Below are 16,931 nucleotides of genomic sequence, written 5' to 3'. Positions count from 1 at the left end.
AGAGAGAAAAAAAGAATAATTTTTTTTTTAAGAATTGGCTCGGCTGGGCGCATTGGCGTGGTGGCTCACGCTTGTAATCCCAGCACTTTGGGAGGCAGAGGTGGGCAGATCACTTGAGTTCGGGAGTTCCAGACCAGCCTGGCCAACATGGCAAAACCCTATCATGATCAGTGACATGATCTCAGCTCACTGCAACCTCCACCTCCCGAGTTCAAGCAGTTCTCCAGCCTCAGCCTCCCAAGTAGCTGGGATTACAGGCACGCGCCACCACTGCTGGCACATTTTTGTATTTTTAGTAGAGACAGGATTTTGCCATGTTAGCCAGGATGGTCTTGAACTCCTGACGTCAGGTGATCCTCTTGCCTTGGCCTCCCAGAGTGCTGGAATTACAGGTGTGAGCCACCCTGCCAGCCAGTGCTGGGATGAATATAAGCAAAAGGTATAACCTGGGGGCAGAGAGGAAGGAGCCTCGCTAAGCCTGGAGGTAAGGTAGTGATAATGAGGAGGATAATGAGGAGGAGGATGAGGGGGTCAGCTGGTGAAAAATGAGGAGGGGTATTCAAGGTAGAGGGGACAGCATGCACCAACACGTGGCTCTTGTCATTTAGAAAGGAGCACCAGCAACGGTGGTGAAGGGTCGACATGTCACACTGTATGTTTGATGCTCCAGGGACAGCCTTGAGGCAGGGCTGTCGTCCCACCAAGGGTGGACTGTGTGCATAGAGAATCATAGTGAGCCCTGGCTACTCAGCCTCTGGCTTCCTGGACCGTGTCTCCCCACCCCACACTGACCTGCCTCCAGGATGGTTCAATCACTGGGCCTCAATTCTGATCAGACTCCAAAGTGGACCCCAAAAGCCTCTCCACATCATTCTTCCTTTCTTGGAAAAAGCCTGTGAAATGTGAATCCTTTCCCCTATGCACAGTGGTTTGCTCACCCCCCAGCCGTATCCAGCCTGTGCACTCACCCACAGGAATGTTTCTTGTGTTTACAAAACCAGCGGAAAGCACTCTCAGAATGACCCTGAGACCTGCAATCAACGGATCAATTGCCCTGCCTCTATGGTAAAAATTGAATCTGTCTAGATTCCCTGCAACCCCACCCCCCTTGATTTTGAAGAGGGATAGTACTAGGAGCTCTCCTTCCTACAGGGATGTCAGTGGAGTGAGGAGGAAGAACAAGGAGCAGACGGTGGGATAGTTCCAGCCAGTTCTTCGAGGCCAAGCCCAGGGCTTAGAAGGCTGATGAGGAAATACAGAATATGGGCACAGCCAGACAGCTTCTGTCTGGGTGGAAGCAGGGGTGGTAGAATTTTACCCTTAGACCTGTTGTGACAATCAGGAAGCTGCCCCTGACCTGAATCCATAGATGTCTGAATTTAACTCAGAAATCTCCTGTAAGGCTGGCACAGTGGCTCATATCTGTAATCTCAGCACTTTGGGAGGCCGAGGTGGGAGGATCACTTGAGGTCATGAGTCTGAGACCAGCCTGGCCAACATGGCAAAATCCCATCTCTACTAAAAATACAGAAGTTAGATGGGCGTGGTGGCATGCACCTGTATTCTCAGCTACTTGGGAGGCTGAGGCAGAAGAACCGCTTAAACCTGGGAGGCGGAGGTTGCAGTGAGCTGAGATCGCTCCACTGCACTCCAGTCTGGGCGACAGAGTGAGACCCTGTCTCCAAAATAAAAGAAAAGAAATCTTCTGCAAAGGGATGTTGCATTTCAGGTGAATGCACGTAGCCTTCAGAGGCTGGGCTATTTATTACTATAACTGAGGATTCTAGGTAAACACAAGCCAAACAGATCCACCAGAAGCCTGGAGCTGTGAACTCTTCCTTTGCAAAGCTTGTCTCCGGTAAAACCTCACATAGACACGGCTCCTTGAGTGCCTTGCCTGTGACTCTGGTCTCAGAATGCCCTGGGAGTCCCTGTGCACAATAGTACTGTTAAGGTGCAGGTCACCTGACTTCCCTGTGGCTGCATTCAGGGACCAGAGGGAGACATATGTAGAGTGTGAAGGCATGCCAGGAGCTGAGTACTTTTCTTAGCGTTAATTTTTGACCAAATACAAAACGGCAGAAAGGAAACAGACAACTTGCTTGAAATACTTATTCCTTGCATAATATGGTTTTCATCTCCCTAGAGAACACTAACGGGCTGGGCAAAGCCTGACGGAATGGCAGGGTGGGAAAACGGTTGCTGCCTCTCCTGAGCTGCAGCCCATCAGCCATTCCCGGTTTTCATGGGACTAATTGATTCACGCCTGGTGCCGTTCTTCCATTCATAAACATCCGTGACTGCTGCAGATGAGTCCTGCAGAACACTCTAGCCTCCACGTATCAGTTTGTTCTTTCATTCATTCAGGAAAGGGATATGACATGCCTCCTCTGTGCTAGACTCTGTTAGCTGCTAAGAAGGTAAAAGTAGCATCTACCCTCAAGCTGTCCCCAGAACGAAGAATGCATTTATGTTCCAACATCAATTCTCTGACCGCAGCTGGCTGTCCTATTCAGTTATGACACTGCCTAGTGTTAGTGCAGACCCCACAAGGTAAGAGGTCAATCCTGTGCGACTGCCCCAAATTCAGTCACCAGCCACAAGTGAGGTCTCCATATTCCTCACACTTCTGCCCAGCCGACCACAAATTTGGGGGTTTCTATCACCCCCTCGCCCAACAAGTTTAATAATTCTCTAGGAGAACTCGCAGAAAGTAGGAAAGCACCATATGTACAATGACTGGCTTCTTATAAAGAATGCAGATTGTAGCCTTGTTTACTACATTAAAGATGTTCAGAACTCTGCTGAAGCCCTTGAAGCCTTTTTGACTTCTAGATAATTCCACTGTGACAGTGTGTATTTGGATTAGACTGTGGCTTAACTGGACATCCAGTTAGCAAGTGGTGGTGGTTGTCTAGGTCCCTGGGCTCAGGGAAGTGACCACAGAGACAGAGAGGAAGACAGGTGGATTCAAGAGCTACTTAGGAGAAATGCAAATGAAAGAAGGAAGAGTTGAAGGCAATGGTGAATTTCTGGATCCAGTAGCCAGGTTGGCAGATGGTGGAGTATTTCTTTAACCACAAAGGAAGAAGCATTTTGGAGCCATGAGGATCCTCTGTTGGAGACACTCTGGATGGTGAGCCACTGGTTGGCATGGGATGTTTTCTGGTTGTTCTCTGAAATGTCTCTTTTTATCCTTTGCTTTGATAAACAACTGGTTGCCCAGGGGGCAGTGAAGAATCTTGATGATAAAACTGTTACTTGTAGTGAAAGAATCGTGGAATCTTTTGCATTTTCTTACATCAAAAAGGACCTTGAACTGAAAGCTCTCTTTAAGAAACAAACAAACAAACAAACCCACCCGACCCCCCATACTATCACCTGCTAAACTAGCCAGCGTCAGAAGAACAACTTCAGAGATGCTGTGGCAGCGGCAAGTGATATTGCCTGACATTTAGTGAGTGCTCAGCCCGTGCCAGGCGTTGTTCTGAATGCTTCATGCGGATTAGTTCATTTCCCCTCCCAGCAGCCCTGTGAGTTGGATACTGTTATTATTTACATCCCACAGGTAAAGGGAAACTGGGGCACAGTAGGTTGAAAAATAATGGAAATTGAGTTTGTTTGAAAAAGTTTAAGACTAAAAGCCTTCAGTCTTACCTAATCACATCTATCTTTTGATTTGCGGTTGGTTTTTTCTTTTGGGAATCAGTCAAAACCCACTGTAGGTTATTAAGAGCAGAAGATGACTTATAAAGGGATAATGAGGATAGCCTCCTTTTGCTGGGAAGACAGAATTTTTTCATCCCAAATTCTAATCTCCACTGTCAACTTGCATGTCTGGATTTCTATTTTGTATTTTAGTATTTATATCCCATGTTTCATTTGACTCTGGGATACGAGCAATTGTCAGATGCACCGTTATTTTCCAGACCACTAAGAAAGGAAAAAAGCCTACCAATTAAACTGTGACACACCATTGATGGTAAGACACACCCCGATTGGTGAGGTGTAAAAGTGAGGGAAAGTGGCTATCTTAGAATGAAATACAGTATTTGTGTGAGTCAGGGACAGGTGAAACTCATTTCGTAAGATTCTAATGGCTTCTCCTTACACCCGTCTCTGAAGAACGAAAGGACTTGGGGTGTTTTGCTGACTCCTGGCAGCATTCTTGGCCCAACGTATCCTGGGTTTGCTCTTCCCCATTGGAGAGCCCTTTGCCGGAGAACAGCCGCTGGCTTGGTTGAGCTGTGAAGTTTACCATGCAAGTGCAGCCTGTGTCTGAAGAGGCTGGACCCGTACAGATAACACTAATCACATTTCACTGGCTTTTTGATCGGCTGTTTAGCTCTTGGCAGCTTGTTCCCAGCATTCATGTTTGCTGTGAGCAGGAAACACAAAGAACCTCATCTTCAGAACGAGAAAGACTTGGAGCTGGATTCTGGCTGTGCCCGTGGCTAGCTCAGTGCTGGTGACCGTGGCCCTGTGCACACCACTTTGCTCCCTCAGTCTCAGTTTCCCCATCTATCAAAAGGGGTATTCGTTCCTGCCTTGAATGTGTATGTAATGATTAAGGAGAATAAAATGCAAGGGTTGAAGTTGATACGGGATCTTTATTTCATTCCAGAAAACTCTGTAAAGTTTCCTCACTTAAAAATTCCTTCCTTCTGTGGCCAGGTGTGGTGGCTCACACCTGTAATCCCAGCACTTTGGGAGGCCGAGGCAGGCAGATCACTTGAGGTCAGGAGTTCGAGACCAGCCTGGCCAACATGGTAAAATCCTGTCTCTACAGAAAAATACAAAAATTAATCAGACGTGCACTCTTGAACCCAGGAGGCAGAGGTTGCAGTGAGCTGAGTTTGTGCCACTGCACTCCAGCCTAGGCAGCAGAGCGTGACTGTGTCTCAAAAAAAAAAAAAAAAAATTCCTTTCTTCTTTAGGGGTGCTGCCTTGGCCCATGACATGGTGCCTTCACAGTGCTTTGCCCCAGGAACATTTTCTGCAAAGAGAATAATCATGATTTCCCCTGGGATGGGGGAATAAGGGGCTCTTGGCTGCTGTTGATCAGAATTCCCCAGCGTGAATACACCAAGACCTGGAAACTAGCAGCAGGAAATAAATTCTCAAGACTGAAGATGCCCAAGATATTACAGAAGAAAGCCGAAAGCAATTCTTTGCTCAAGAATTTTGTCTGGGAAGCCCATCTAAGGCACCCCCTCCCTCCTCCTCATGGCTGCTTGATGTTGTGGAATTGGCTGGTTCTGAAGCATTAGACCATTTAAGGGCCTGATGGTTGAGGCCAGTGAGCAAACTTGATCAAGCTGTATCAGTGCTTGATTCATTTGTGAATATTTGAACACCTGCCGCTTTCCAGGGAAGTATGCTGACTGAGGAGATACAGCACTAAGCAAAAGCATTCATGGGTTCTGCCCCCGTGGGACTGACGTCAAATAACTAGAGAAACAAAGATGAAATTCAAACTGGGGGTAGTGCTATGAATAAGTATAAGGGACTTCAGAGATCAAGTAAAAGAAGCCTAATCTGGGGAGAAAGTTCACGGTGGGATTCCCAGAAGGATCGAGAATTAAGCAAGACCTGTAGGATTAAAGGTGTTAGGAATGTAGCAGAAGGAGAGCGGAGTGAAGGTGAGAAGGGGCCCAGGCCCTGGAGGATGAGAGGGAGAGGAGGGGGGAGAGAATGGCCCACGAAGGCTAAGGCTATGAGGTAGACAGGCAGGACCTTTCATGCCTTGCAGGGCAGGCCATGTTAAGGACATTGGACTTTTCTTGAGAGCAATGGGAGCTGTTGAAAAGCAGTGAGAATATTTGCATTTTGAAAGTAATCCACAGCCAGGTGTGGGGGCTCATGCCTGTAATCCCAGCACTCTGGCAGGCCGAGGCAGGTGGATCGCTGGAGGTCAGGAGTTTGAGACCAGCCTGGCCAACATGGTGAAATCCTGTCTCTACTAAAAATACAAAAATTAGCTGTGCATGGTGGTGCGTGCCTGTAATCCCAGCTACTCAGTGGCTGAGGCAGGAGAATCTTCGAACCTGGGAGGCGGAGCTTGCAATGAGCTGAGATCATGCCACTGCACTCCAGCCTGGGCGACAGAGCAAGACTCTGTCTCAAAAAAGAAAAGAAAGTAACCCAGGGCTGCTCTGGGCGAGCTAGTCCAAGTGCACTCTGGGGTGAGACATTAGGGGCTGTTGGCATCTGTTCGGATGAGAGACTGTGATGGCCCAGTGAGAGTGGAGGTAGCAGACGTGAGACAAGAGCATGGAGGTCGAGTCCATGGGAGCTAGAATAGCCAGGACCGGTGCTGAAGGAGTCAGTGGTGACTCTCCTAACACTGCTGATGGGAGCGAAGTGAATGGGCTTTTGTATATATTAAATCAGTACCAACACAACTCTGAATTTGTGGTCCTCAAAAGATCACTCTGTCTTAAAACCAGTATATCCAACTAGGACATGAAACAATTTCTGTCACAGTTTTTTTTTTTATAAATATAATTACATGTTGTATTAGTGAATTTAATAAACAGACATTGTGGTTTTAGCTTATGATCTATCCTGAATGGAAATGTCCTGAGTATAATTATAGCAATCTTTACAGAGTACACTTATTTTAGAATGCTACAATTTGAGAGTCCTTTAATTATAATACATATTTTAAAAACTTGACTATAATCATAGGATAATTTAAATTTATATTTTCCAAATTAGATAACACTTGGTTCTATGGCCTTTTTCTCTTTCCTATGTAGATATATTTTTTAAAGTCAGCATTATTAATTATGGATAGCCATGTGCCTTATAACTTGTGAAAGGAAGTAAACATACATTTTTCCAATTTCTGACAATCATAGGCTGTTATTTATTTCATTTCATTTTATTTTGTTTTATTTTATTTTATTTTATTTTTTTGAGATGGAGTCTTGCTCTGTCGCCCAGGCTGGAGTGCAGTGGCATCATCTCAGCTCACTGCAACCTCCCCCTCCCAGATTCAAGCAATTCTTCTGCCTCAGTCTCCCCAGTAGCTGGGACTACAGGCGTGTGCCACCACACCCAGATAATTTTTGTACTTCTAGTAGAAACGAGGTTTCACCATATTGGCCAGGCACTGGTTATGATCTGCCTGCCTTGGCCTCCCAAAGTGCTGGGATTAGAGGCGTGAGCCACCATGCCCAGCCTTGTAGGCTGTTATTTTTAAAAATTGCTACCATAATCAAAGCCCACCGAGCAAGTTTGGTCAAACACAATATGTCTCAATCTGGTGTGTCCTGACTTCTGTTCGCTGTCCTACATGAGAGTTTAGAACATTCTGAGGTGGTCTGCAGCCCTCTGTGTTTTGTTATTAGAACATCATAGAATAGATCGACAGACTAGAAATAGCCCTCTAGACCAGCCCTGAGTCATGTGGCCCAACAAGGCCCACAATTGGCCATGCTGTTTTGCTGGTTGCAGAGGAAAAGCGAGGGTTTACAGCTTTCCAGAGCTTCCCTGCTGGCAGACTTGTGTCATGCACACATTAAGTTATGTGGATTAATTTTGCACTAGCCAGCATTTTAAAATAGAAGAGAAAACCCAGTTTTCCTAGTGCTGGTGACACCCAGCCTTCCCTCTGTAAGCCCTTGGCCACAGGTGGTGCGTCTCTGTGAACAAAGCCCTTGCCCCAAGGCGAGTTCCAGGAGAGAATAGGAGAATGCTTTTACAGGTTTCTTGTCTACTAAAAACACATGAAACCAGTGGCTCAGGCAGCCACATTAATGTATGGTGATGATTACTCCTACATCCTTGAGGAAGAAATTGAAGGCATGGTAAAGAATTATTCTGAGGGGTGGAGTCAGTGACTACATGGAAGATGGGTGAGTGGGTCACCTTGAAAATATGCTGACACCCAGGTGCTGTGGCTCATGCCTGTAATCCCAGCACTTTGGGAGGCTGAGGTGGGAGGATCACTTGAGGCCAGGAGTTCAGGACCATCTGACCAACAAAGCAAGACCCAATCTCTACAAAAAAAATTGAAAAACTAGCTGGGCATGGTGGTGCATACTGATAGACCCAGCTGGTCAAGAGGCCAAGGCTGCAATGAGCTATGATCATTCCACTGCACTTCAGCCTGAGTGACAGAGCGAGACCCTGTCTCCAAAAAGGAGAGAATTATGCAGAGACTTCTCAAGCAGCAAATTTCTTATATATAGTAGCTCCCCCTTCTCCTCAGGGGATACATTCCAAGACCCCCCATGGATGCCTAAAACTGCAAATAGTACCAAACCTTACGTATACTGTGGTTTTTCCCATGCATACATGTCTATGGTAAAGTTTAATATATAATTTAGGCACAGTAAGAGATTAACAACAACAATAATAGAACAATTATAACAATATACTGTAATAAAAGTCATGTGAATGTAGTCTCTTTCTCTCTTTCAAAATACCTTATTTTACCACACCATGGGTAACTGAAACTTTGGAAACCAGAACCACAGAAGAGGGGCCACTGTAGTGTAATTGCTGGATAGCACCCCTCCATGGACTTAGATACATACGGTCTACACACTTGTACTCATTTGACTGATGAGAGTTATATACACAAAGCTAGGCGTACTGTATTTACTGGCCATCTAAGGCATTTTCAAGGGTGATCTTTGACTACCTATAATTTTCTCATTACATGCTAACTTAGAACTTATTTCCTGAGAAGTGACTTTTCCTTACTAACATCTGACTACCTTTTCTATTGGGATGTGCTTTAAGCCTGTTTGCCTCTTGCTCCAAATTAAACTTTCTCCTCTGCTTATGAGCGAAAAATACAGAATATGTTCCTACATCCATGGCAATTTTCCCTGACCCTTTCTTTCTTCAAACAAAATGGTTCATTGCATTTAATGTTCTCTACAACATTAAGAGGGATAGATGGGAACTGCAGGGCCCTTCCTATGAGGCGGTGGGGCAGAGAATAGGTTCGGAATTAGGCAGTGTGGCTCAACCCTGCCTCTGTGCCATTCTTTCTGTGACCTTAGACGAGTCCCTCGACTTCTCTAGGACTTGGTCTCCACTGAAACATGAGCAGGTTGGCCCAATTGGATAACCCCTTCCAGCTCTAACATTTTGTGTTGAAACTATTGAACAGACATTTATCAAGCACCTGCTGTATACACAAATGACATTGTACTAGGGGCTGTGCTGGGAAAGACCAAAATCCTGCCCTGAAGAAGTTTAGAAATTCTCTCTCTGGTTTGAGTGATAGGTGAGGCCCCTGCATAGGTAACCCGGGGTGGAAGCTCATGAGCTGGTGTCCCCACCTACAGATCAGATTTGTAGTAGCTACTCCTTTGGACACAGTGCCTGTTGGTCCATGTTTATCTTTTAGGGCAGCCGACTTCTTTTGCAAGGGGCCATGGTCTGGGGGCCATACTCTGTGTAACACTACTCTGCCATTGTAGGGAGAACTGGTACAGGCAATCTCTACAAAAAAATTGAAAACTTTGCTGGGTAAATAAATGGATGTGGCTGTGTTCTAATAAAACTTTATTTGCAAAGATGGTTTGCTAACCATGTGTTAGTTATTCAAAAGATTAACACCCTGTCTTAAACTCTAGAAATGGTTGCCTCCACCTAACTGGGGTCTGTGAACATGGGCCAGGCTCTGCATAGACCCCACTTTCAGTTTTTCACCAGCAGAGACCTGTCTGGAGGTCTTGTTGTTACTGGGCTTGTTCTATAGGAAGAGCATTAAAGACTTTCCACTAGAAAGTTAAAGTAACTGCCAAGGATTCCCATGGGCCCCCCAAACCAGGAGAGCGGACGCTTGCCACCTTTGTCTTTAGGAAGAGAAACTTCTATCCAGACAGAGGCTCTTTGAGATTGACCCAGCAAAGCCAGCTTGTGCGTTTTTGGAAACACCCACAGGCTCTTACCTTGTTATGTTCTGAAAGGAAAGAATGCTGTCTGGCTCTGTGTCCCAGGGTTTTGTTGGCAGAAGAGTTGGTGGGGGTTGTGCAATGTGAGAAGGCAAGTCATGAAGAGTTGCCCCAGGAAATACTCCTTGTCACGAATAAATCCGGCTAAATGTGCCCTCTGGGCATTGGAAATTGGAAATGGCTGGTCCTAGAAAAACAGCCACCTTAAATCCTTTTGGGACATGAATAAATACTTTTTTTTATGTCCTGGAAAATTATGGTTTTGACTCCAGCAAGGACCCCAGGGAGAAAGGGGCATTTGTTCCAGAAGCTGGTGTTTCAGTAAGCCATGCTTGGGTCTCTGTTTTGTGCAGGGAGAGGCGATATCCAGCCTCAGTTGGACAGTGCTCTCCAAGATGTCAATGATAAATATCTCTTGTTGGAAGAAACAGAAAAGCAGGCCGTCCGGAAGGCTTTGATTGAAGAACGTGGCCGATTCTGCACCTTCATCTCTATGCTGCGGCCAGTGATTGTAAGTTCATGGAAAACTCCAGAAGGTTTAAACTGCTGATGTGGAGGTGGCTTCTTTCTGATTTTGTCCATCCATGGTTGAGTCATGGAGAATCTTCTGTCAGAATCTAATGCCAGGAATGATGGTGGAATCTCTTGTGCAGATCAGTGATTCAGTGCAAGTTGGTGGCCACGTAACTCACTCCTCGTCCACTGTTCTAGCACCACTTGTTCTGTGTTACTTTCTCTCACCAAGTCAAGAAGGCCTAGCAGAGTGGTTCTCAAAGTGGGGTCCCCAGGTCAGCAGCATCAGTGGGAACCGGCTAGAAATGCAAGTTCTTGGGCCCAACCCAGACCTACCAAGTCCAAACCTCTGGTGGTGGGGACCCAGTCATCTGTGTTTTAAAAGAAGCACTCCAGGTGGTTTTGAGACTCACTGTTGAAGCTGAATGCCAAGGGGTGACCATGAGATGAATATCCAAGAGCCTCAATGAATCAATTTAGACTTAATTTTTAAGGAAATCATTTGCATGCTGTAATTGAGAACTTGCACTGTAGGCGTTCTGGAAGCTGATTCGAGGGTACCAGCTCATTTCCCTTAGCCCTAGCAAAATGTCTGAATTTGCATTGTTCCCCTGAGCATAGAACTTTTCCATGGATCATTCTAGCCTGGCCCCGTAGTCCCAACTTGGCACTTTGATAAAGCACATGGGATGTTTCTTCCATGGTCCCCAGCTCCTGTCTTACTTGTCTTTTATTAAGTTGGTGGAAAAGCACAAGAAAGAAGGGGAAAAGTTAGCCTCTGTTGAACACACAGGCATTGTCACAAAGATCTGGACCAAAATATCTCCAAGTCGTGTCATCCATTGAAGCTTAACAACTTCAGAAAAGGGCCACCGTGTGAAGAGGGCTGTGCTGCACGATCCTGTGGGAATACACTGTCAGACCATCTGAGCTGGCCTGGCGTCCCCCAGGCCCTGAGAGGGAGGCCCATGTGTTCCCCACTGTCCCCCGTGCACAGGTCACTCCTCCATCGTGGCAAATTTCTTTTTCCATTCCATTTCCCAAAAGAAAAGGCATGTAGTGCCTTCAGCAGAGATTTTCCAGTCCCAGTGGTGCCTTTTCTGAAAAACTGAAAGGGTTATACAGAGACCCTAATAAAAACAGCTGGACTAGAGGGATGAAGGGAATCACTCAGGATAATAACGCTTCATGAATGACTTTTCCTTCAGGAAGAAGAAATCTCAATGCTAGGGGAAATAACCCACCTTCAGACCATCTCAGAAGATCTAAAAAGCCTGACCATGGACCCTCACAAACTGCCCTCCTCAAGTGAACAGGTAGGCTTCAGGGGTTCACTTACAGGATCAAACCAAAGAGGTAAAAGCTCAAGGCCCTGAGTGTTCCTGTGGCATTTAAACTGTAGTCATATTCACCATGTCCTTCATGATGTAATATATGGAATCACCATAGCGAGCTGTGACATAGAACCTATTGTGTGTCAGGCACTGTCCCAAGGTCTCTCCATAGCCTGACTTCCTCCATTCAGCTTCATGATTATGCTTGTTTTATAGAGGAGGATGCGAGGCACCGACCGATGGAGTGGCTTAGCCAGGTTCACCTAGCTAGTAGGTAGTGGAACTGGTATTGGAACCTAGTGGTCAGGTTCCAGATCCCGGGCACTTAATTGCTGTGTTCATCTGCCCTCTAGAAGTCAACTCTCATGAGAACACGTCGCTGGTGTGTTTCGGTTGACATTGTCAGCCATTCTCCATTTCTCCCATTCTAATTGAGCGATGCATGGAGAGCTCTCTCATCTTATGAAAAAGATGACATTTTTATGCTTTATTCATTTAATTCACATCACACGAACGCTATGGGAAGAGACATATTTGGGGGAAGTGATGATTCACACGCTGGCTTTTGTACTTGATAACAATCTTTTCGTCTCCTTGGAGAGCCGGCTCAGAGGGCAAATTGGGAGCTCGTGTCTTCTATTCTATCAAATTATATTTGTTAGACTAGAGCATGCATGCATTCACTTGACAAATAAACATTGACTGAGTGCTTCTTATGTCAATGAAAGATGGACCTTATACTCATGTGGCCCTTTGCCAAGCAAGGGAGATGGAGGTAGAAATAATGGTGAAAGAATTGGCTTGTTCTTGATTCTGTCAGGCTTTAAAATTTCTAGTGCTGGTCAAATAGGGCAGCAATGAGCACTGAATATCCAACGGTTAAAGTGCACCTACCAACAAGTCTGGGAACCGTGATTGGCTTTATGGCGTTATAAGAGGAAACTCCTATACATTCTAGCCTTGGGTATAAATGGCTCTTATAATTGGTCACTGTATTTCTCCCTCTCTCGACTGATATTTCATGATTTTCCTTTTCCCTTCCCTCCCTTCTCCCTATCAATTATAGTTTTACTTTCTCAGTAAATGGATTATGACATTGATGGATTTGGTTGTGTGGCTCTTCAATTAAAAAAAACTTTTTTTAACATGTTTTCCTTTCATTCCCACCTCCATGATGGCAGCCTTTTGATGCTTTGGTGGATGTTAAGCTTTGATGGCTAACCCTTCCCTTCTCAGCCCCTCGTTCACCCAGCTGGCTCTGTTCCCTTAGGTGATTTTGGACTTGAAAGGTTCTGATTACAGCTGGTCGTATCAGACGCCACCCTCTTCCCCCAGCACCACCATGTCCAGAAAGTCCAGCGTCTGCAGGTAAGTGAAGCCGGGGTCCACTGTTGCTTTCAGGACGGGTCATTTTTCTTTATGCTAATATGAGCAATCGAGCCAGTCCTTATCTCTTAGAATGGCTCATTCTCAAACAGGAAATAGGGGGATGATGAGCTGAAAGAATGGTAATGATTTTGGTCTTGCTCTTTAGTCTCTGGATTAATTTTGGATCAGAAAGAAAACCCCATTAGCCCTTGACTCGTGGACGTAGCTTACTCTCTCTCACTTGTATGTTGTCGTGATTTTCCCATTCTATGAGATCACATTTGATTTTCCTGTTTAGCAGAGTGAAAACCTTCTAAGGCCTAAAAAATGGTGAACCTGGGTTGGTTCTTATACAGGCTGATCTCACTGTTGCCAGAACAAATGAAGGAAGTAACAATGGCTTATGCCCTCATTTTGCTCCATATTTTTGTTTCAGGGTTTCATAAAGTAAATAGAGTTCTTGCTCTGTCAGTCACTGCTACTACTACCACCACCGCCACTATCATGGCCACACCTCTATTAGTTAGTACCATTCCCTACTGAAACAAAATCTGTTGGAATAGTTCCGTCATCTGCAAAACTGTTGTCTAGCAGTTTTCTGTTAGAAGTCACTTGTTCTTGGCTTGCCGAGTAGGAAAATTTATTCTCCTCTTCTTGAAAGATGGAAGCATGATGTACCACTTATCTCTCTTGCTATAGTAAGTCCTGTTACTCTTTTAATTTAACTTTCTAAAGCCAAATGAGTTTCCACTTCCTGTGTTTTAGCACTGAGAGTAAAGGGCAGGATGGATCGTTCCGTCTGTCTGTGGTGATGTTTTGGTGCATGCTGATGCATATTTCCTTTCACTGTGGCGCTTGTACACTGTACGCTTAGCAGGAAGTTCAGATCTAAGATGTTGCGTCCTGGACATTCTACCCCTGAAGATATTGGTTTGTTTCTTACCTTTCATCGACTGTGTGTGTGTGTGTGTGTGACCTTTTTGTTGTTGCCAAGAAAAATCTCTCTTGTTAGTGTAAAACAAAGTTGCATGAGTATTTTTTTTCTTCCTTATAATTTTAGTTTGAGCAGAAAACCATGTTGCACTGACATCTGCAGCTCTGAGGCTGCTGGGGTGGAGTTGCTGTGAGCTTTACTGTCGGTTCCCAACTGCCCCCTTCTGGCTGACTGGAGGGGAAAGGCAAAAGTCAGGATATTTATTCCTCACTGCAGCGCTTTCCTCCAGCACGCTCCCCTATGTCTGTCTGAACATTTGCACCAAGTAATTCTAGTGTATACAGTCACACTGCCCTTGAGTACCTTATTAGCTGCCAGATTTTGCAAACCAGAGTCTCTTGCAGGCTTAGGAGCAGAAACTATGAATTTTCCAATCCCAGCCCTAGTTGTTTACTTCATCCCTGCTGGTGCCTCTACAACTGCCCTTTTTATTTCAGCTCTGTTTGTTTGGACCTTGCGAGTCTGTTTTCTGCTTTTTATGATCTAAGTAACTATACAGAGTGTGGAGCATGGTTTTTAAAAATTATTTTATTTTATTTTATTTTATTTTTTTTGGAGATGGGGTCTCGCTCTATTGTCCAGGCTGGAGTTGCAGCGGCACAATCTCGGCTCACTGCAGCTTCCACCTCCTGGGTTCAAGCGATTCTCCTGCCTTGGCCTCCCAAGTAGCTGAGATTACAGGTGCCTGCCACCACACCTGGCTAATTCTTATATTTTTATGAGAGGTGGGGTTTCACCATATTGGCCATGCTGGTCTCGAACTCCTGACTTCAGGTGATCCACCCGCCTTGGCCTTTTGAAGTGTTGGGATTACAGGCGTGAGCCACCGCACCCAGCCAGGAGCATGTTTCTTATGAGTGGAGACGGAATGCAGACGGAAATCCAGAGTGGGTGTGTCATTATTTGACATCCTGTTTACTGTGCCATTTCAAAAGCAAACAGCTGAGCATTGATTGCTCTTAGTCGCTGAAAGCTGCCTGCCTCTTGCCAAGTGTGTTATTGTGCCAGATACACAGATACTTTGACAGAGAAACAACTGGGGTCAGAGTACATCCATTAATGAAAGCATCACTTTGTTAAAAGGTAAAACACATGTACACCAACATCGTGAGTTGATTTGCTGATGTTCTTTACAGTGGGCTTGACCAGACTCACCTAGGATGAAATCACCTCAGCAAATCCATCGGCAGTCAGTGCTTGGCTGTGTTGGCCTTAGTCATGTGGACCCAGATGGTGCATCCAAGAATATTCCAGTCATGCTGAAGCCCCAGTGGGCTTTGCTGCAGGCTCATGGTTCGTGCAGGCAGATTAGCCCTGTGCCTTTTCTTGCTACTGACATCAGCTCCTGTCATTTTGGTGGTAGGCGAAGCAGCAGAGTTGGGTGGCACTTGACTTGCCTCCTAAGAACGCCACATGGTTTCCATCGGAGACCTGAATCCTGGCAGCTATATTTCCCCCGGGTCACCTGGAAAAACATTTTGTTGACTAGCTTTGTGATTTAGTGTTTTGAAAACATGTCTTGTGGTTTGCGCTGCATCTCCGGGGCAGAGAGCTGATTACATTATGTTGTGCTCCTCCCTCTTCTGCCTCTTGTCTGTTCCCCTCCTTCCTCCTTCCTCTTACCATTGTCCCCCTTTCTTTACCTTCCGTGCCCACCCCTCATCCCCACTTGTCCCCCACAGCAGCCTGAACAGTGTCAACAGCAGTGACTCTCGGTCCAGCGGCTCCCACTCGCATTCCCCCAGCTCACATTACCGCTACCGCAGCTCCAACCTGACCCAGCAGGCTCCCGTGAGGCTGTCCAGCGTGTCCTCCCACGACTCAGGATTCATATCCCAGGACGCCTTCCAGTCCAAGTCACCATCCCCCATGCCGCCAGAGGCCCCTAACCAGGTAAGGGTGCCCTTGGCTCCAGGAGCAGCTGTCACACCTGGTGCCCTGACTACCGTCAATGGCTGGAACCAAAGAAGCACCTTGGCTTAGACAAGCCCCTGCCTACTGACTTGAGAAACCTCTGGTTTAATTTCTCATCTTTAGATGTATTGCTCCCCAAAGGGAGAGATGCTATAAGTGGGTTTGAAGCCTGTCTCCATGGTGGTAATGGTTGCATTACCACATCAATTTGGGGAGCTCTCACATGTAAGTAGATGGATTGAAAGAGGTTTGACCACTCTCAGGCGTCCCTGTAAGTGCCCAGCCTGGCATAATTAAATGCTCTAATTAAAGGGCACTGCACAGTGGGGACACCTGCTCCCCCACATCTCAGGTTCCCCTGAATGACTGAGGTTCTATGGTTGAACAGTGCTTCCGATACTATTCCTCGGTGCTCTCCGGTTCCCTTTATCAGTCTGTGTTGAGAATGAGAACGAATTATCAGAGCTTCTGCACATAAATTCTGTTGGCACTTAGATTCTAGAAGGGGAGGTGTGGCAGAATCTCTTCATTTCTCCCTGAATGGCTGAGATGCTATGGTTGAATAACGCTTCTGATACCATTCCTTGGCACTCTCAGGTTCCCTTTATCAATCTGTGTTGAAAATGAGAATAAATCATCAGAGCTTCTGCACATAATTCTGTTGACACTTAAAATTCTGGAAGGGGAGGTGTGGCAGAATCTCTTCAACTACAGCTGGGTTTAATGGTGCTAGGCCCAGCTCAGCCCAGTGGTTCCAGCTGGAGCAGAAAGCAGGAGCTGGCCAGGGTATCCGAACACCCTTCATGTGCATCATCAATGTATGTGATCCCCTCTCTGTTCTCTCTCCCTTAGTGTCATTGGGTTGGTGTTGGCCTTGAACTTGGCAAG

At 45.9% G+C, this 16,931-nt stretch overlaps 1 protein-coding gene across 6 annotated transcripts in view; it reads left to right on the top strand.

Moving 5' to 3' along the window:
• The window catches only part of MTSS1 (MTSS I-BAR domain containing 1), a 184,715-nt gene that overhangs the window by 156,849 nt on the left and 10,935 nt on the right, over positions 1-16,931 (top strand). For all 6 annotated transcript variants that reach the window (XM_033203547.1, XM_033203544.1, XM_033203549.1 and 3 more), the window contains 4 exons: positions 10,274-10,431; positions 11,642-11,749; positions 13,038-13,135; positions 15,812-16,022. In XM_033203547.1, coding sequence (XP_033059438.1) covers positions 10,274-10,431; positions 11,642-11,749; positions 13,038-13,135; positions 15,812-16,022 — 575 coding nt within the window. The remainder of the gene's footprint in view (positions 1-10,273; positions 10,432-11,641; positions 11,750-13,037; positions 13,136-15,811; positions 16,023-16,931) is intronic.

This window comes from Trachypithecus francoisi, unplaced genomic scaffold (assembly GCF_009764315.1).
Source record: "Trachypithecus francoisi isolate TF-2019V2 unplaced genomic scaffold, Tfra_2.0 Lachesis_group7, whole genome shotgun sequence".
In the NCBI taxonomy this organism is placed as follows: domain Eukaryota; kingdom Metazoa; phylum Chordata; class Mammalia; order Primates; family Cercopithecidae; genus Trachypithecus; species Trachypithecus francoisi.
Note: the sequence above shows the minus strand (reverse complement) of the source record. Positions and strands in the feature narration are given on the sequence as shown.